We start from the raw sequence: 21,412 nt of genomic DNA on the forward strand, positions 1-21,412 counted from the left end.
AGCAGGAATAGGATTAGTGGCTTTCATATAGTCGTGTTTGGGGGGGGATATTGATTCCACATTTTTGCCAGACAATTGTAGAGCTGTGCACTTTGGATAGGTCCGCACTCATTAAACAAAGCCCCTGGTGAAAAACTGTACACCTGTGTTAGGCAATAAATCAGGTGCCCTAGTACAGTACATCAGTGGCATGTACAGTTTATTAGATCAGTGCTGCCCTCCACTGGCCATTTGGGAAAACAGCACAGGCCTCACACCGACACAATTAAAGCCACAAGAATTTCCTTGTGTGACCATAATTAAAATGAGTCTTTCTCGCACATTTACAAATAACTAATATTATTGTAGTCGATTAAAGTCATTGCAAACACAAGCGTTGATATTTTGGGCACTGGTGGTGAGAAGCGTCTACCTGGAGATAGAGTAGGGGGCTGCCTGGGTTGGTTCATGTCTTAACTCTTGGAGCTGAAGCACTTCTCTCCTGTCTCCCTGTGGTTAACTCCCCTCAAACAGAACAATAACAAACAGACAGTTCAGTTCTCAACGCCACAAACTCCGAAAATACAAAACCAGGAGTTTTAGACAAGTCATGATTTTTATTTTTTTTTCTCACAAAAGAAAAAAAACAGTTTGTTTACAAAAAGGAACGTCAAAAATAAAAAAAATTGTACCTATCTATTGCATGTCATGCTGGCAGTTGGAACTACATGCAAAAATAACAATAAGAACATTGATAATAATCATTACTGTACAAAACATAATGGGGAAGATATGAGGCCAAACATTTCAAAACGAAAAAGAAAAAAAAACACTTGAAAAAAAGTTTCTATAAAAAGGGGGGGTGTTTTTTTTTTTTCTCCAGATGGAGTCATGAGTTTGTACATGAGACTTAAACCAGGGCACAAGACTTAAAAACCACCCGGTTAGAAATGTGTGGAACTGCATAGAGGCGGAGAAGAGCCTCCCCGCTCTAAAGACAGAGGGGTGAACAAAGACAGTGAGCAGAGAAAACAAATGGAAGTGAAGCGATGACTGATCACACAGGTAACAGGAACAGGTTGAAGCCCTTACAACATAAAGTCATGCTTCATCACTGCGGAACATAACACAACACGGAAACTACAAGAAAATTATCATTATCATTGAACTTCTTCTTTGCTGCAAAAAGTGATATCTGAGGTATATGGCTTCATTCAATTCATCAATAAATGACAAACAATGAAGAGGGGATGATTAACACCGTCATCGGAGGGGAAAGCAGGAGGTGACGAAGAATGGAGAAACCCACGGCATCCGTCAATCAGATGCCCTGGGACCAGATCGTGTTCACAGAGACAGAAACGTTTCTAATTCATTTCCAAACGGAGAACAGTGGCGGGAATAAAGCTCACAAGTTTTTTTTAAATCTTTTTTAAAAATACTGAAGTTCAGACAAAGACAAGAAGAATAGAGTTGGTTGGTGGAGAGACAGTCGAGTGTGGCAGGAGATGCATTACGTCTTTACAGATGGGGGTGGCAGAAGTACAAAATGTATCGAAGTGTGTGATCGTGAAAGAGTCAATCAGTGTCCCTTTGGTTTTTGATCCAGTGTTCTAATTTTGTTACAAGATTACAGGTCCCTCATCTAAAAAGGAGCAGTGCTTAAAATCGAGGGTGTTGAGCATCCTTTGTCAAGACTGGTGGCATCCTTCTGCGTCGCATGGGCTGGTGCGTGTGGGTTGTCTGTCGTGTGTTTGAAGTAAAGGTTCCTGTTTGGGCTCATTCGGTGCTGACCTGCGTGGCCTGTGCCTCAACTGTCTGATTGGTGGACTGAATGAACATTTGCTGGGTCAGCTCCTGTCCTGCTGGCATGGTCACCTGCTGAATCTGATACAACTGCTGTGAAACAGAGAGACAGAGGAGTTGAGGGTTTATGTGTCGTTGGATTTTCACAGGATGTTGGTTACATTAAGCTGTTAGGACAAAGCATCTTTTATTTGATTGGATTAGAACATTTATTTATGATCAATTGAACATTAAATTTCTGTCAAATTCTGACTATTATCAGTCTGATGAAACTACTAATTACTAGTCATTAATGCCTATTTTGGCATTTATCTCTGTGAGGACTTCTTGGTTTAATAAGAGTTAGAGTAGTGTAATTTTGCACATGTCAGCTGGTTAGCAGCTTGGTGAATGCACAAGTTAAAAGGAGAAATGCTAAAAATCCCGACAAGCTACAAATGACAGTGAGTCAGGGGCCAACAGGCAATAAATCTAGCATTGACACACTAGATATATTTGTTGAAACTATTACCTGTCCATCAGTAAACTGGTTGAACTGCTGTCCTTGCTGAACATCTGCCTGTGTGATCTGAAAACAAAATCAAAAAGTTGAACAATTGAGCAATATAAATGTTTGGATACTGAATAAGTTACTTTCTGAATGATATTTTTATTGCTAACTTGATTTACCTGCTGGGCATTGGCGAGAGTCTGAATCTGTCCTTGGACCACTTGTGCTCCGGAGACAGGCTGAGCGAGACGGATGTATTGTAGCTGGCCCGTGTTTAGTTGCACCTGCGGTCGACCAACACAAGGGGGAGACAAAGCTCGATTAAGAGAAAAGGTCATTCGAACGCAGAGGTCACAGCCATTTTCCTGCTCTAGAAAGCAGCAGCATGAATCGTTCACTTTCCCCTGGTGAAGTTAATAAAATGCATGTTTGATGGCTCCTATCAACGCAGAGAAGGATGGCTAATAAAAAGTCCCACAGTGTCAAACCCCACACTGCTTCGGGATTAATGAAGTCTTATCATATATCTTATCTTTTGCTGCAAACAGACTTTGCTTTGTTTTCTGTTCCTGCTTGATGCCATTTCTTACCGGGATTTGCTGAATTTCTCCCGTGTTGGTGATGATCTGCTGCATCACCTGCATAGTCTGGCCCTGGGCTTGTGCCTGAGCTTGAGCCTGAGCTGTTGTGGCCTGGACGATCTGCACCTGTTGGCCCTCACCCACCTGCATGGTCACCGGCGCACTCTGACCGAGAGAAAATAAAAGAGAGGAAAAAGAAAAGAGAAAAAACACAAAAGAGAGGCAGACAGAAGCAGAGAGAGAGAGAGAGAAGTAAAACATTAGTTGTTGGACAACTCCTGGTAGAGGCATGTGGTGTAAGACGGACAAAAAGCAAAGGACCTGGAGATCAACCTCCCCTGGAATGTGATTTTAACCAGAGGTACATGCTCATGTTTCCTTAAATATTAAAAGTCAGTTTGAAGATCATCAGACAGACACAAACAAAATGGGGACATAAGGTGACAATGCAGGTTTTGTTCTCCTCTGTCTGTCACACTATCCAGGAAAGGTCACCTGATCTCATGCTGCGTCCTCCTGTATAGACCTCAGTCAGCTGAGCAGGACAGAGCTCATAGGCAGTAGGGTTGGCCTCTATCTCTCTTTGTGAGTGGTTAGTGAAGACATAAAAGCATTTGTGCATGCGTGTTTACCGTGATGGGCGTGCCCTGTGACTGCACCTGCACTTGCTGTAACTGCTGCATGGTGGCACCTTGCAGCATCTGATGGCCGCCAGAGTAGAATGAGAAAATGAGAGAAAGACACAGTGAGAAAAGCAGCGACAGCAACAGCTTAACACGTGAATGCAAGCGTGTGTGGAGTGTATACACAGAAAGCTTCAATGCTAATGCAGCAAAACAGTGACATTAGCAGGAAACGGCACCTGCGAGCGTGGTCATGAGATGTGCAAGTAAAACAAGAGAAATGATAGAGAGGCTGAGGTGAAATGACAAAAACAGATAAACAGCTTGGGACCGGTTTTTAAAAATGCATGTACATCAAAGTGACGTTAACAGCAACGTAAGTAATGCCAGCTGAGGTTTCATGTGTCTTATGAGACAGTTGGTGACCTGAGAGAAAAATAACAATTGGTACAACAGTGACAAATAGCGGCACTGAAAACTCTGCACATTGAATAACAGACACACAAGTAGAGAAATGAAATGAGATCCCTGCTCATCACCTTTCACCATTTTAACTCTCTCCATCTTTTTTATGTTCTTCAAACTTCTATAAGGCTTTGTGCTAACAACTCACTCCACAAATCTATTGTACCAAAGATGATGTGTGTCTGATGGAAGTGACGGGATCCTGATCTCTTTATATCAAGGAACACTTAATGTTTGTTTAACACACAGAAGATGGATTGCAAACACGCACCGGAAGACAGTAAAAGAAATAGGATTTTTTAAAGCTTTCACAGAGTACCTAAAGGCCTATTCTTTCAAAGTGTTACCTTGTAAATAGACTACTATTAGGTCTATGTAAGGTGAGTGTCACAGTGTGACCTCCCTGTACTCAGCGGGGACTGCAGCAGCAGCAGCACTGGTGAATCAGGCCAGGTCTAACTGACAATGACAGCTCAGCTAAAGGCAGTCTGCTGAAGCAGCATGAAGCACCACAGCAGCCCAGCAGCACAGCTACATGACGTGCAGAGACTAAGCTGGTCAGAGGAGACGCTTACGAGCAAAAGTAATCGGTACGAGATCATTAGAAAGAGAGATGACTGAACGCAATCCTAATTATGCGTGTTTATTATCTTACTGTTTAGTGAAACACTGTGGAGAATTCATCTCCGCTCGTCGTCTCTGTGAGAGTAAGTATGTGTCTGTCTGTTTCTGTGTGTGTGTGAGTGTGCTAGGGGTTCCATTAGGAAACAGTTATTGATTTCCACTTTTGGTTTCTTTCAGCTTTTTCTTCTGTAGCTGTACTGTATTATTAATATTTTTTAAGATAATCAAACATTTTCTTCATGTATAAAGAAAAACATTGTTAACATTTCAATCAATCAACCACAGGAGGTTTTTTTGTGTCTATGAACATAATTCGTAAAAGTAAATAAAAGATAATGGGATGTGGTGATATTGATCAGGTCAATAAAGCCAGGCATGGTGATGAGCCAGCAAAAAGCCTTTTGCAGCACGATTCCCAGGAGTGAGTGGAGTTTAGAATGTGCTACTTAACACAACTGGGGAGAGGTAATCCTCCAAGTGCTACACACACACGCACGGGTTTGTGCAGCTAACCTTATTAGGATACTAATACACTATCTTTTTCTTGCAGTGCAGTGCAGAAGTTATTGGCTGTATTTCTTCACACTGTCATAATATTGCCTGAAATTCTCATAATACAGCTGTGGTTGAATTTAGTAGCTGCTTGTTTAATTATGTGTGCGTGTGTCCTTTGTTCTCTGAAGTGCTTTGTGACAAACCCTGTGGAGAGCTCTTAAAACAAAGTGTAGTACCTGTCCTTGCTGTGGCTGTGCGATGATGATCTGTCCAGGCTGGATGGTCGTTTGTCCGCCGGGTTGCTGCACTTGTTGTGTTCCCTGCACCTGCACGGCTCCGGGCTGCTGGGCCAGGGTGAAGTAGTACTGCACCGGCTCTGCTGGAGCTACTGACTGACGCATCTCCTCCTGAAGATGAGAAACAAAACAAACACACACATACACAAACAGGAGAAGGCCTATCAGTCCATTACATCTCCATGAATTATTTTTGCAGGTGTAACGGAAGAGGGAGTCACTCTGATAAATAACTGATGGGATGTACCCGAGGAGGAGTAATGTAATCTGGATGTAAGCTCCATTACAGGCATCATACTGGTCAATACCATTCACCGCCGGCCTGGACACCGATAAACATATGTTTAACTCTGACAAGCCAGGAGCCAAAATGTTTGTAACACCAATGTTTTAATTCCATAATAAAACAAAAAAAGGTATATTTATTGATTTATGCATGTTTTCTCTGTACGTCCTCTCCCTGGGTCAGCCACACAAATGCAAAGACTCGGCACAGATCAGCAGGTTAAATGCTTGATGGCATGGGGGCTTGAACCCCGGTCTACCAATTCTTTAAAATGTTTTTATCGGTGAACACTGACCTGTGTCATTCGGTCTCATAAATGAGCAGGGCTTCATCTTGATGAGGTTTCTCCATCACCAGAAGCGTAAACAACCCTCTCCCAGCTCCATGACAACACAGCTGAGAGTGTAGGATGTTTACATGCCTGGAGACAGTCTACTTGACAAAATAAATTTAAATATCTCACCCCTCCATCTGGTGCACAAAACCTATACACAGTATATTAATCTCCTGCTTGAGCAAAACTAGTTCCTGGGAAGGGATGTGTTTTACGTCATGAGAGTACTAGTAACTATTAGCTACTAACTGATCCAACTAGTAGCCACACTGAGGTAACTGTTGGCTGTCAGAGGCAATAAGATGCTGCAAACATCCGACTGAAAGCCCTCGGTGTACCAGCTTCCAGTCAAGGATGTTTACAGCCCCTCCAGGTTGCCAATATCAGAAAAGCTCCTGAGATGAAGACCCAAATGATCGGCTCTGCTGTCTGCACTATGGATACACCAACAGTGTGTGCCTATGACTGTGCAGGTCATAAAAACAATCCTAAAAGTGTGTGCTTCCCTACCTGTCGTTTAGGGGGCTTCAGGTCGTCCCGGGGCACGATGTCAATCAGGAAGTCAAACTGGTCGAACTTAGTTATTGCCATGGCAATGTCGTTCCTCTGTAATCATAACAGACACACAAGGTCAAAAGATTAGGTCAGGGTTTAATTATGATAACTAAACATATGCAGCAACCTATATATAAACATGCCTCAGGTCATCTCAAAATAGCCACACATGAGGCTACCTTGGAATTTAAATAATGTTCTCAGTAGTGTTATAACAGGTATTTGATATGACAGCCAAGCTCAAAGGAAGACAGGATACATCTAGAGCTGAATCCATTAGTCAACAGAAAATGAATAGTCAACTATAGAGATAAAGTGTGAGGATTTGTTGGTTTTCTTAGTCTTCTATGATACTAGATTTAATATATTTTGGTTTCGGACTGTTGTTCAGGCTCAACAAGTCCCTTTAACAAACTGTGATGGGAACTTTTTACAATTCGCAAAACTGCTAATCAAGTAAATTATTGGCAGATCATTAATTCAATATTTGAACTAATAGTTGTCGCCCTAGATAAGTTCAACAAGATTTTAACCATGAATGAAGGCAAACAGATTAATAAAACCAACCTGCCGTAGTGAGCACACGCTCTGCTGCTATACCCCTTCCTATATCCATAGCAGTGTGCTGTCTCTGTGGAATTTTCCACAGGATATTGGCCGTCAGGACCCCCATTGTGGCCCTCCCTGCACTAGACTCTATTTATAGCAGCTTGATTAATATCTGGTAACACCAGGTCACATCTACACTTGTTCTATTGATGAGTGTTGCTATGGTGACCCCAATTGGCGTGCCCTCTTCCACAATACGATTCGGGGGCACTTCTGCACTATTTTCTCCCATTTACACACAAAAGAATCACACATTCATGAGGTGAAACGTCACAAGCTCCTCATGTGACATCTGTTGTATAAAATGCAATTAACATGTAAACCTGCAGAGTACAGTGCAGAGTTCTAACACGTTTGATGCTAAAAAAAAGGACTCAGACGTCAGAAAAGTGAACACTATTCCAAAGTAGGTCTTCAGTTTAAGACTCTCCAATCTCTTTTTCAACCTGCGTTGGTATATACACATATCCATGGCTGCTTATCTCTCAGAGGTATGTGAATGGATAAAGTGGACTTAAGAGCTATTCAGCCCCACAGTTTTCTCCTCTTGACATCAAGGTGAGACAAACTCCAGCCTGATTTTCCCGACTGCTCCCATCAGCACTCTCAATCTCTCTGCTCCCTTTTCCGTTTACATCATTCCAGAGTCCATCTTATTCAACTTTGGGACAGCAGAGCAAGCAAAATGGCACCAGAGGGAAAAAGTGGGTCACCAGCGGACGCCTGGTTTTGTTTTTAAAGTCAGAGGAGGGGGATAGTACTTAAGGGGATACTGATATAAGGCCTCTCTTTGTATACGCACACAGACAGAGAAATACAAAGCAACAAATGAAAGGGACTAAAAAACAAAATGCATGGAATGAGAGAAGTATTAAAAAAGAAGAAGGTCGCAGAATAAGGATATGTACAGAAGGATGAAAGAGGTAGAGAAACAAAATTAAGTAATAGTAATGTAATCATTACAAAAGATGGTTGTGACAATCCCAAGAAATTAGCAAGAAAGTGTTTAAGAAGAGAGTGGAGAGAGACAAAACTAACTCAGAAAAGGTTAGCTACTTTGAAGTGTGGTGAAGGGCAATCGGATCAAGGTAAAACAAGTCACTGACCTGTAGTGTGCGTCTCTTGTTGTCCTCAGTGTGGATCCACGCTCTGAGTGTGAGCTCCGTGATGAAGATCTGAGCTGCCTTGGCAAACAGAACTGGAGCCTCTGCACTGATCATCTGTGTCACGGAGATGGAGTTGTATTTAGATTAATACACCTGCAAACTTTTAAACATCAATCACACATCAGCTACAACATGAATCAGTCGTCACACGAGTAACAAAAGACTGCATTACATTCACAGGTGCTGCAACCCACAACACAACTCAAACAGAAGATAATGCTAAGCAAGAGAATGTCATCATTCATCTCTTCACACTTTTACAGTTTTGAATTACCTTCAAACCCTTATTCATCCCTAGAAACAGCTCTTCTTAGTTGTAAAGTCACTGGTCTGCAGGTCTAACGGCTTTGGCTTGAAGCTCTTTGAATTGAGCGGCATTGAACTCTGACCAGCCCTTGCAATAATTGGTTAAGTGTATAGAATGAATGTGAAGCTTAAATGCTGGAAGTGAACTGGAATAATTACCCACGACTCGCATGTGGTTGCACACATGCAGAAAAAGCTGCTGCATCAGAGCTGACAGAAGGGTCCTGTCTTCAGATATGCTAGTGAGCTCCTGATCTCTTTACCTCTTTAAGCTGCTGCTTAACTCAGGAAATGCTCTTGACACGACACAAACACACATACATACATGTTCCCAGGCTTTCTCTTTAGAGACTGTGAGGAGCGCTGGGTGATATTCAGGCTGACACTCCTTCATGCCAGTAGCTGTCTAGTTGAATGAAACTGACAAATATTAGGAGATGGGTAAGTCCCTTTGAACTGAGCTTGTAAGCAAAAGCCCTATATGCCATGGATAAACTAAGGATATCTGAACAAACAACTGATAATATCCTTCCATTATAAAATACTCTTCGCTATTGAGTCAAGCAGGCTTTTCATGAGCACTGAGTTGACTGAGGAGGAACACCATGTTAAGGAATATGATCCTTAAAGGTTCGGTCTGTAGAATTCAGTGACATCTAGTGGTGAAGTAGCATGTTGCAGCTGAATAGCCCTCACCTCACCCTCCCCTTCCAAACATAAAGGAAAACCTGTGGTAACCTTCAGTTCTCATGAAAACTCAAAAGGTGTTTAGTTTGTCCAGTCTGGGCTACTGTTAAAAAACATGGCGGCCTCCATAGAGAGGACCCACCCCTTATATACCTTTCACCTACATTTTACACACTGAAACTTTAAGGCATTCAAATATGCTTTATATGTAAGAACATAAAAGTAAAATCTGATTTGTTTAAATCATTGTCTACGAAACCCAAGCAAAGCTTTACTGGTTATTTTTGGTACTATTTTTCCCCAATCTTCTTCTAAGTGCTCTCTGCAGTAATGATAAAAATGTTTGCAGTTGATTTAACTTCTTAGGTCCATGAAGGGGGCAGCCTGGCAGTGGTAACACATATTCCGTCATTTATTCAAGCTCTCATCTTACTTTGACATCCTCATCCAGCTTCATGATTTTCTTGATTCGGGCTAGAGGCAACTCCTGCACACGGAAATCCTTCTGAAAGCAACAGATGACTGTTAGTTTATGAACAGAAAAAAGCACACGTGTTTTAATATCTACATTTATGTCTGTTTGAAATCAAATAAAACCACTGAATCTCAGTGTTGAATTTGCTAGGTTTGTGAATGTCTTGTCTGTTTCCTTGGGCGAAACGTACCACAGTCAGGTTCCTGATCTCTTCCATGACACGAGGCCAGAAGGACTGCAAGGTCTGCTGGGCATCGCTGCCCCCGGCTCCAAACGCATCTGCAGACATCCTCTACTATGCTGCATGGAGAGATGTCGGGGTCACAGGGAGGGGAAGAAGACAAAGAAAAGGTAATTATTAGAAAACGAAACAATAAAGATGTGACATGAAAATTCAGAGATGCTCATGACAAAGAAAAGACACAGTCAGTCCAAGCCAGGCCTTGTACTGCCAAGAGTGCTTCCCCAGTGTCACAAACACATGTCCTATTGCAGCCTATAATTATAATATACAGTGAAATCTAAAATAGAGTCCCAACACGTTTCTATTCTTGTCACTGTGGGATGTTGACATGCCCAAGAACCCACCACCAGACTGGCTGCACGCTCTCTGATTGTAAATGGCTCTATAAACTTAGACACATAGCTGCAGCTCCTCTGCAAACACAAGCATGTCATGTGCAAGTCAATTGCTCCTTGTGACCCCATGCAGCGAGGACACATGTGCGTTTGTGTCATGGAGTAAGTATCTCGTGACAACAACTAGGTCCTAGTTTGTTTTTAAGGATGGACATTGTGAACAAACACACGTAGACGCTCGCAAACTCATAAAAAGTTGTAAAGTTGAATTAAACGGCTGTTACACACATATGCATGTTGACATAAAAGCTTGCTTCTACAAGGGGTCTGACAGTTTGAAAGAGGATCCAGCAGGTTACTATGGCATGCCAGGAATCTGCTTGGGGAATATTGGCCTGCCTGTCTGAGCATGCCAAGCTCGGCATGTCTGGATCACACTCTTTCACTCTCACCCTTTTCTCCCAACTTCAGTAGGTTCAGCAGAAGGGAGAAGAAAACGTAAATGGTGGGGGGCAGAACAAGAGATGAGTGTGTGGACCTACTCGAGAGAGACGGAGTGTGTTTGTGTGTGTTGCTGAGGGGAGGGGTTGTGCCTTGTCCGGTTCAGCATTTATCCAGCAAAGACAAAGTGCCAAAGGCTTTAACAGGGGGAGGTAAGAGACAGACAGGGCCTCAGTCAGACTGCTGTGCAAACCTAGCTATGTGGGTCAAACAAGACAGAAAGAGGGAGACACGGAGGGAAAGAGAGAGACGTGACAGTACAAAGAAAAAGAGTGTTAGGAGAAAAAGGAGGGGGTGTCTCCTCTTTATCTTCTCTTTCTTTTCTCACTCTGGGCCAACAGGCATGAATGGCTGCAGCTCCGGTCCAACTGACAGAGTGATACAATACAAAAAGACAGCCTTTCAAACACTTCATCTAGCGTCTCTACGTTCTGTAACAGAAGGGTTGTACGGGACTGTTTTGACTTTGGGTCCACATTGGCTCCTTTTTTCCTACCAGTTAAGTGCAGCTATAAATATTTTACACCGTTAAATCGCTAATTACGAATGCAGAGCCTTTAACTGATTGATTTTTGAAAGGTAAGATTGGTTCTCTGGCATTTGTGGAAGATGCTGAATAATATAGGAGAAGCACTGTTGCATCCTGCTCTGTCGTTCAGTTTTTGACAGAGAGAAACCTAAATCGATGGGGCAGAATGGCAGTGGGGGTGGCTTTATATAAATCAATCAGGCCGCTTGTAGCTATGAAATGCCAGGCTAGTGATTGACCTTGACAATGTCTCCCCTGCTCTGTCTGACGCTCCAGCGTCCAGTTGCATTTCAAGGTTGATTGAGATCATGCAGTCAGTAGAGCAATCCCAGCATTCCATGGGGCAGAAATGACTGACGGGAATTGTAGTTACTCTTCCTCTGCCCGATGGTTGAACTAACCTCAACCACTTCTTGTGCAGCCTCTGTGCACTTTGCGGCACCATGACCATGCAAATCTGTTTGTCTAGCTAAATGGTATTTGACCACCCATATCAGCACTCGATCTTGTGATAATTTGGAACAACACAACCTTGTGTGTCTGTCCTGTTCTGCCAGTTTGTGCAGCACTCTCCAACAAGTTAGCCTGATAAGATACAATAAGTAGGCATTTCACTTAACAGCATTACAGGGAACCATCTGGCTAATTACCATGGAAACGTTGAGGGGGATAGGAGTTAAAACAGCAATTGTTTCGATTGTTAAAAAAAAGCAGGGTTAGGGTTAGCACCACAGCTCCTTCTGCTCTCTCACACGCCTCACTTCTCGTAAACCCCTGCCCTTTCTTTAAAAACAGAGCTGTTATTAAGTCACATGCACCACAACCCCCTCTCTCTGACCCCGTGACCTTCAATGTAAATACACAGCCACGCACTAACCACAGCAGCAGCGGGGTGGAGAGAGACAAGCATGTGTGATGAGAGGCAGGCTGAATTGTGAGAGTGTCAGAAAAGATTGAACATACGAGAGAGAGAGGGGCGAGGTATTAACATGCCCTTGGGTGTTGCTCCCGCAGTAAGCATAGCGTGTTGTACCTACCATATATCAATATTACCATATTTCCCCTGCCTTCGCATCAATGGAAAGTTTGTGTGGGAGAACGTCTAACACACGAGCGCAGAACATTATGTCTTCTGCTGACTTTATGCAACACCTTCTATGGTCTGGGTCTAGACCAGTCAAATAAACACACTGAGTGGGGCTATCCACCGCACAAAGAAAATCAATGTAATTTTGAGACTCCCTGAGAGCTAATAAATGTCAGCTTTATAAAGGTTGTAAATGGTGCGGAGAAAAAAAGCCAGTGTCAACACAGCTTTTTTTTTTTCTGCAGTGGTAAGCACCATTTTCTTCTGTATTTCAGGTATCTAGATGTTTTAATTATTTCTTAAATGGAAATCCATATTAAAGAATTTGTTAGAATTTGTTAGCCCAGTTCACTTCTTACTACCTGTTGTCAGCAGTGTACATTACTGCAGATAAAGTGTCTGCAAATGTTATGAATGGACTCTACTTTCATTTATACTTTTCTTAATTTCCTAATACAGTGAATCATTGTGTCAAACGTGACACGTTCATCTATGCTGCGTTGTCCTGTAGGCTATATTAGGGTACGTGTTGTTGTTCTGCAATGTCCATCTCTCCTCTCCTCTTCCCTGCGGTTCTGTTGTCCTTCATCAGGTCATTCAGACAGAGAGAGGCCGGTGTTGGGTTTCCAATGCTCTCTATGTGTGTGTGTGTGTGTCTTTGAGGACAAACGTGATGTCTGCGCTTTGTCAACATTTTTCCAACGCAGCAACTTGCTCTTCCTCTTTATCGCTCTCCCTGTCTCTTCTCCAGTGCTTCCCATCTCTCTCTGTGTTTCCTCTTCCTATGTCTTACTTACTTTCACCTGATCCCCTTTGCCCAACTTCTCCGGGAGACTCAATGTTGCTCTGCCTGCAGCAGCTGAATCAGCGCTAATGTTGTTCCCTCCTGGCCCGGTCCTGCATCTCTCCTCTCTCATCCCTCCCTCCCCCTCGCACTTACTGGCACGTCACATCAAGTGGCCACTCACAGCAGCATCAGCGACTCGCTCCAACTCTGACATCACACCACTTTACGTGAGCCTCCAATTCCTGTCCAAATAAACCTGATAGGAGCTTGGATCAGTGCACGCGCAGAAGACCGGAAAAATAAAAAGATAATCACTTAACCATGTATGTATTCATTTCGTCTTTAAGATTAGTAAAAGAGGACATTTTCAGCCTGGAGCTCCACATACAAAGGTATAATTGTATAAAAGGTTAGTAAATCGATTAATTGGTATTTGGTTATGGTGAAATGTTCTGGAGTTACAGTCTGGGAAGAAGGGCCAACTTTTCCCTGAGGTGTTTCAGTCTCACATGTCACTGTGCTGAAGAAGAATTCATTTCATCTCAGATCTTTCCCTCAAACAGGGTGGACACTTCACATTAAAGAAGACGTCCATTTAAGAAGACCTGACTAAGAGAAACTCAGTGCCAATGGGTGCCAAATATAATTTCTGTTAAGTGAGAATTTCTACACCTCAATTGCAAAGAAACTGTTGGTGTAAATGAATCAGTGTAGGCCTTCAATTAATCTGTAATCCAGGGCACAACTAGCTTTTAAATTGTGCTGTAAATTGCATTTAGAATATGTTCAAGTCCTAAATTTTCACAACTCCTTTTAAACACCAGAGACGGTTCAAATACATGGATTAGCGAAAACTGTGCTGGCAACTGACAGAGGGAGGGTATGATGAGATCAAAGAGGCACAGATGAACCCCCACCCAAACACAACCTCCCGCATTATTTATTATTTATTACTAACAATTAAACCGCCGGGCTGTACAAAGAACAAATATACACCCATAAGCACTGGTTACATTCAGAGATATGATATCAAGCGAAAGACATTTTATAAGGACATAATACCAGCTAACAGACATGTCTTTAGCAAGAGGTCAGTTTTTCCACAGGCTGCTGTGTGAAACTGTCAGTGATGCAGAATGGACCGTTCTGCAGGAAGGTCACTAAAGGTTGACGTCTGCGAGGTTTAAACTGGCCGGCTAAGCAGAAAAAAACAATGTAGCTCTGTTTAAACAACATCCATCACTGTTTAACAGAATATATCATTGAACCACTGAATCTTTCCACATACAGCGTTTACCATGACGGTTTTATTCTGATCTACTGTATCTAAAATGACAGAATAAACAGCACATGCAACAAATGTCATTCTGATAAACATTCAGTTTAAATGACGGCCATAAATCAAAAAGGGGGCAAGTTTATATATCCTGTACTATTAAAGTGTTCACCTTGATGAACCCAATCACATGTGCCACAAACACACTGGCACGGTTACATCATGCAGGGTTAATGATCTACTGAGGCAAAACAAAAAAACAAGAAGTTCCCAGCCAGAAATTACAGATTAACTACTGCAAATCGCATCACATTTTCACAGATGCTGTTGCAATTTTTTTGTGATTTAATGAGAATGGACGGGGTTATAATAACAGACGTGCTCTCTGGGACCCACGGAGTAACATCCCTTCGGCTCGGCTGGGCCGATCCAGTTGACCAAACAGCCCCTGCAAACTTTGCCCTTGGTTCTGCTTCAAGCCAACTCCAGGAAGTGCTAGTCACTGATCTCCCAAGGTCATTCAACAGAGGAGAGAGAGAGAGAGAGAGGGAGACCAGAGCGGGGAGGAGGGAGAGAGAGCTAGATGAAAGAGAGAAGGGGAGGGACGGGGGGAGGATAGAAAAGGACAGGTTTTTCAACTTTCACTGCAGCACTTAAGTGACCCCAGTGGTTCAGGCCGTGTACTTTCTAAGAAGCTTAATGAAAACATCACATACTTTACATATTAGCTATGTTCCGTATCCCCTTTTGAGTTTCGCTTCTCATCCCCGGCTATATGTTTCCTTCTCGTTGCTGACAGAGAGACTGCAGGGAGCCAATCTCACATTCCTGTGACCTTCATCCAATGCTAGGCCCAGTCCCTAGCGTCAGAGTAGGCAGGGCTACAGCTACCTGCATATTACATGCTGGAACATAGCTGACTACCCCTGGCTAGCCACACACACAGGCCTAAGTGACAGTGTGCCCATGTAAAAAGAGAGGGGGCAAGGACAAAAGAGCGTACGCCTGGTAGTAGTGGTCACCTTAGTGATAAGATAAAAGGCCTGGCAATTTCTAAGTGGTTTGCGTGTTTCGTTTACTCTTTCCTCCCAGGTTGTGCCTATGGTACAACGAAGGGCACAAATGATATTCAAATCTCATGCAGACAGCAGCCAGCCCTGGGATTTGGCAGCAAGGGCTTCAACTTAGGGTTTATTTTTAGTTTCCCTCTCTCAGCCTCTCGCACTATCTCCCTCTCTCTCTCTCTCTCTCTCTCTTTCCCCAACGGGACTTTGTTTTGTCAAAGGCACCAATGGAAACTTTCAATTAAGAAGCGAGGGAGGGGAGAGAAAGGGAGTCAGAGGCAAGTGAGAGGAGAGGCACCCTCCAAAGATTCCATCAGAAGAGATCAGATCAAACTATTAGCCTCCTCTGCCCTTGAAGCTGACAGACTGACAGTTTGTCCCATCTGGGCGTCTGGCACGGTCGGGGAAGGGGCCTGAGGGGTCCTGAGGTCATTGCAACCAGCTGCACCTCCACCACTGGAGACCCCTGACACCAAGAATGAGAGATATCCTCTCGCGGAGTTCTCAATATACAACAAATCTCCTTTCAACATGGATGCCATCTTTGGTGCTCAGCTCTGCGTCACTGACTGGAGCTCACTAAAAAACAAGGGAATCTCATTGAAGCGCGGGGTCCGACAAACATCATGATGTTTCCACGGCCTTTGGGACATCAACGCCATCAAGATAGTGGAGCACATCTAAGCACAGAGTTGGAGTTTGACACTTCTATGTGGCCGATTATACAGAGTGAGGGGTTAAGTGTTTGTCTGTGTGGCGCTCCAAATTCAAAACACAACAAGTGACAAATATAGACAGACTCCACACAATATTGTTTCTTGAATGGAGATTGGATGAAAATATACAACATGAAGAATCATCACAGTTTGTTTAAACCATTTTGTAAAAAAACAAAAAAAAGCCATGCTGTAGTGAAGTGACAACTGAAGGACATGGGTGAGAAGCGCACACGCACACACAAAGCACAACTCCAATCTTCCAAGGAGAGTACTACAGGACGGGAGAGGGAGGGGGCCTGAGGACAGCTGTAAAGGACAGACACTGTCTCATCACTGCAGGGCAGGATGGAGTGAGAAAACATCTGAAAGTGAGCAGAGGAGAGGAATTTATTCCGAAAATCTAAGCCTGGCCAACTTGACGAGTCTTCTCTCTAGGTTTGTGTTTTCAGCGATCGGACTTACCTCTGTGCCCTTCATGGTGAACAGTCTGCCCTGTTGGAGTGGAGCAGAACAGAGGGAAACAGATAGCCCTGTTCAAGTCTCCTTGAGCGCATGCAGCAGCAGCAGCAGGAAGAAGAGGCACAGAGGTTGACAGAAAAACTCTCAGGCTCCTTCACTTCCTGCAGTCCCCTGATCGTATCAACAGACAAAAGGCACTCTGGCTCCACTGGATGGCTTTAAAAAGGTTCTCAGCCCGGACACACAGAGAAGAGCAAGTCCCCCCCCCCCCCCCCTCTCTTCTTCTTCTTCCCCTCCCCCTTCTCTCTCCCACTCTCCCTTTACACATTGCCCGGTCTCCTTCAGCAGCCCCCCAGCGTCCTCCTCCTGCACAAACATACAGCCCCGTCCCTCCTGTTTCTCTTCTGAGCAAGTCCCCTCCAACTCGCTGACCTTCTGTGTCTCTCTGCCTTTTTCACCCCCTAACCCCTCTCCCTCTCCCTAACCAGTGACCTGTGCATTTGTCTTTGAGCTGACCCCTGGCCCGGCGCACAGAAGAGGGCGAGGGGGAACAGAGAGCCCGGCACAGCAGCAGGCAACAGCAGGCAAACAGTACAGCGGCACTCCCGACTCACAACAGCAATCTCTAGCCTCCTTCCCCTTTAACATTCAAGAGTAATCAATCTAGCATGCTACATGATACTCAAGCCCCGCCTCACAGCCGGCTCCCGCCTCAGTCTTACACTTGCAACCAGTAAGAGGACAGGGTCCTCCTATGCCATTGGCTGCTGCACACACAAGTCAGCTCTGACACATCCCCTGCTCCTCCCATTTCCTACACCCAACCCCCTTTACCGACAGCCAACTTCCTGCTCTAAGTTACCTTGAGCTGCAGGATAGGGGTCAGGGAAAAGAAATGGGGAAGAGAGAGAAGAGAGAAGAAAAGGTGGAAAAGAGCAAACAAAGTTGTGAAAAGCTCTTCGGGGAGTGTGTGAGAGTAGGTTCGTAGTGGCTTGCCTCTGCATGGTTTGTCCTCTGGCGGTGGCTGCCTCCCCTGCGGCTGAAAAGATGAGAAAGGTTCCACGGGCTGCTCTCTGACAACTGCTCTCTGCTTATTTACAATGTCAAACTAAATGTCTCCCTCTGCCCCGCCTCCTCTCTGCCGCTATAGGCTGACAGCAAAGTGATGCAGGCGGCCACGCTGGCCCTCACTGGCTAAAACAAGTGCCAGAATGGATGCCGCATGTTGCATCCACATGATTTAAAGTACAAAAGCATCCTAGGCAGACTCGCTGTCTCATACGTGTGCACAGACATACATGCACATCCACACACACACACACACACACACACGTGCACGTTTTTGTCCTTGCTTTCTCATTCATCCTTGCTCACAGCCACAGGTACAAACGACATCTAGCCTCTAACCGACCTATTTGTTATAATGAGATTCATTCCACTCTTAATATTATGCTCACAGAGGAACACAATTGTCTACATGCATGGTCAGTAATTACTCATTTAGAATATGAATTAGATAAATTAGACTTAATTCAACAAATTCTCATGAGTGGTGGGAAGAGAGTTATGCAACTTGCAACATGAATCCAATGAAACCGTAATCATAGTGTTGATTAAATTAACACAAAAACGAAATACTGCATAACAGATCATTGCAGAGATTTGCAAAAAAAAAGAAGAAAAGAAGACGAATCAGCTGACTGGTGAGCATTCACGGAAAAGAGATGGGGGGTGCAACTGAATCTCGCCCTATTTGTGGATAAACAAGACTCAAGAGATATGGGTGAAAGTCTGTAAACAAAGACACCTTTGTCTTGACTCCACATCCTCCGCTAACAGCAACTTCCACAATTAAAACACCATCAAAAAACCATGTCAGCAATGTCCTACAATGTCCTTCTTGTTAACTCGCCACTTGCATAAGGTGCACACTTTCTACACAGTAACCTTTACTTATGAACACCAAGGCAGGACACTGCTGCTCACGTGCAACGCTCACGGTGTTCAATGCACCACTGACTATCAGTAATTCCACTTTAAGACATGTAAAGCTGGCAGTGTTAAGAAGGTGCAGAAAGTTAAAGTGCAATGGTTATGAAATTTTGGTTAGAGTAGATTTTAACTTGGGCAAAGGATGATGGCATGGCCTGAGCTTTATGCTAAATATTACTGCAAATTCTGACTGTAGTGAGAAATACATCAAGCTAAAGAGGGGGAGAGAAGGAGAGCAAACCTGTCCCATCAATGAAAAACGGAGAGGGGGAGGGGAACCGGAAGGATGGAGAAGGACAGAGAGGAGAGTTGTTACAGGATGGGAGGGGTAGAACAAGTGGAGAGAGGGCGAGAGAACAAGACAGACTCAAGAGAAACAAAGCTAAATGTTCCCTTTTCTATTTTAGTGAGGAGCATTGGGACTAGAGCAGGTACTATAGCCATCCGGTTAATGATTAGAGCAGAGCTGCACAAAGATTAATCTCTTCAGCGTGGCGCCTCGCCAGGGCAGTTCTCCTCATAGGTGCATTTCAGCTACCCAAAATGCTTCAGTAATGACACCTGGCAAGGTCACCGTACGAATGAGACCTTCCCATGACCTGTGCTGCCCGTAGCAGGGACATGTTTGCTCTCACTGACGCTGTTTAGAGATAAACCTCCACCAGCCAGACTATGGGTTTCATAAATACACAGCACCCTCAGGGTAGTTATACTAGGCCATGCATTCACCCACAAACATGCACGCACACCGACGGTTAGCTGACTGACTGCACACAAATGACTCAGATCAGGTTGGAAATATAATGCAACACAGTAAACAGAAAAAAAAACAAAAAACAATGAAGTGAGAAGAAAACAATAATAAAACTCAAATTAATAAATTAAATCAACTAAATCAAATGCAGGACTAAAACCAAACAAAGCATTTGACCCCCCTGCTGACAATGAATCTAAAATTCTACATCACTTTGAATATATATATATATTCTCTGGGGATAGGCAGTAAAGGTAGTATTGTTCTTCAGACAAATTAAATATAAATTTCTGATGAGCTAAATAATATTTTAAAGTGCCAACTAAAGTACTGCTTAAAGCTGAGTGACCTTTGTCTTGTTTATTTATATTTTTTTATGTCTCGACCTTACCATGTAAAGTGCCCTGGGATCACGTATTTTATGATATGGCGCTATACAAATAACATGTGTGTCTGCAGTGTTAACTTGATTTAAGCTACGTGCGTTATGATCATTTGAATCGAAACTAAAACAGTCGCTCGCACCGAGTTAGAAAACAAAGACACACTTCAGATGTACATATATAATATGGAGCATGTATAGTGGAAATAGGGCAACTTTGCGCCAGCCTTTAATTCGGTTGCGCATTTAAATGAGGTCGCTACATTATACAAGTTAAAGCATAAAGTGCAGGAGACAACGAAACCGATGCAACATCCCAGTGCAGCAGATGGAATCCCGTATTTATTCATCCCTCGGACTAATCATTCAAGGATAAAAGCGACATTGAAAAGCACTGCATCGTTGCCGGCTGTTAAACCGCGAAAGACACTAAACACACACATTTAGCCCCGGTAGCTAGCGTGACTTCATGCTAACGTCGGTGAAGATAATGTTAGCATGCTAAAGATGGAGACTGTTGTAAGGCACAGGTGACCGTCCGCAGTGAGTGTAACTATAATCACTGGTCAACGTGTCCTGCCATCAAATGAAAGTTTGCACAGCTTCCCGGAGCTGGGAAGAAGCAGCCTAACCAATAAAGACAACGTTTGGATCTGTCCTTCAGACCAATCAAACCTCGGACTAGATTCCACCAATCAAGGTTTTTAGGGGCTAAGCTCGTACTGCAACTGACGCCATTCGGGGCCCCCGCTAGAAGTGGCCGGTCCGCGTTACTGTCACGCAAGACGAGAGCCAACATGGTGGACACAAAGCGGCAGTTTCCCCGACCCACCCGTGATCCCGTCAGCGGGCCACCAATAAGCGCCTCAGAGCGCGGGGAGGGAAATGGCGCCTGTGTTCATCTTCCAAAACAATCGTCTATTGGTCAAGAACAGGCAAATGAAAACAATGGAAGAAACGGCCTCCGCTTGCACCCAACGCGGGCTGCTTTAAAGCAAACCCTCCACACACACAACATATAATTTAATTCCTTACTCACTTTGTTTTACGGGTTCGAGGTGAAGTCCGACTCGGCGTATTATTTATTTTATTTAGCTAGCAAGGGGAAACAAGATGGCTGCTATTGGAACCGGAAAGAGTTGGACGCACGGACGTGATGACGTAGCCGACACGTAGCCCTGTGCCGCAGTGACGTAAGCCCCTGCTCTCTCCACAATTTCCACTCTTTAATCTTTAATTCGCTAAATTGAAACAGAAATATGAGTTTTATGATTAATCTTTTTAGTCCTTAAGTTTTATTAGTCACAGAGGTAAGTGAATTCTCAAGAGGCAGCTAACGTGGTACTGTTGAGATACTTATATACTCTTTTATAGTAATACAGTGAAGCATATTCATGTACCCACTGTTGCTACTGCTGCTAATAATAATAATAATAATAATAATAATAAAACAAATTCAATATTCTGTATATGGATTTCATGGGACCACATTATTCATAAAAACCT

At 43.6% G+C, this 21,412-nt stretch overlaps 1 protein-coding gene across 9 annotated transcripts; it reads right to left on the minus strand.

Moving 5' to 3' along the window:
* Positions 1-576: 576 nt before the first annotated feature.
* On the minus strand, positions 577-21,073 carry nfyc (nuclear transcription factor Y, gamma). Of its 9 annotated transcripts, none has more exons than XM_034600032.1 (11): positions 20,946-21,073; positions 9,968-10,077; positions 9,736-9,804; positions 8,250-8,363; positions 6,490-6,585; positions 5,300-5,470; positions 3,489-3,557; positions 2,866-3,021; positions 2,455-2,559; positions 2,297-2,353; positions 577-1,878 (listed from the first exon to the last, which is right to left on the minus strand). In XM_034600032.1, exons 2-11 carry the CDS (start codon positions 10,064-10,066, stop codon positions 1,759-1,761), a joined length of 1,056 nt encoding a protein of 351 aa, XP_034455923.1. In that variant the 5' UTR covers positions 10,067-10,077; positions 20,946-21,073; the 3' UTR covers positions 577-1,758. The 9 variants fall into 9 exon arrangements, with proteins under 9 accessions (XP_034455923.1, XP_034455920.1, XP_034455924.1 ...); XM_034600029.1 differs by having other exon boundaries at positions 9,736-9,807; XM_034600033.1 differs by lacking the exon at positions 20,946-21,073 and adding an exon at positions 17,775-17,903.
* Between the last annotated feature and the right edge of the window lie 339 nt (positions 21,074-21,412).

This window comes from Hippoglossus hippoglossus, chromosome 11 (assembly GCF_009819705.1).
Source record: "Hippoglossus hippoglossus isolate fHipHip1 chromosome 11, fHipHip1.pri, whole genome shotgun sequence".
NCBI lineage: Eukaryota > Metazoa > Chordata > Actinopteri > Pleuronectiformes > Pleuronectidae > Hippoglossus > Hippoglossus hippoglossus.

Excerpts from the sequence above, each read along its gene's own strand:
- nfyc (XM_034600029.1), bottom strand. The coding sequence starts at position 10,066 with ATGTCTGCAGATGCGTTTGGAGCCGGGGGCAGCGATGCCCAGCAGACC. Across the intron at positions 6,586-8,249 it reads ACAAGAGACGCACACTACAG|AGGAACGACATTGCCATGGC; the intron begins GTCAGTGACTTG and ends TTATGATTACAG. Across the intron at positions 3,022-3,488 it reads CACAGGGCACGCCCATCACG|AGTGCGCCGGTGACCATGCA; the intron begins GTAAACACGCAT and ends TCTCTCGGTCAG.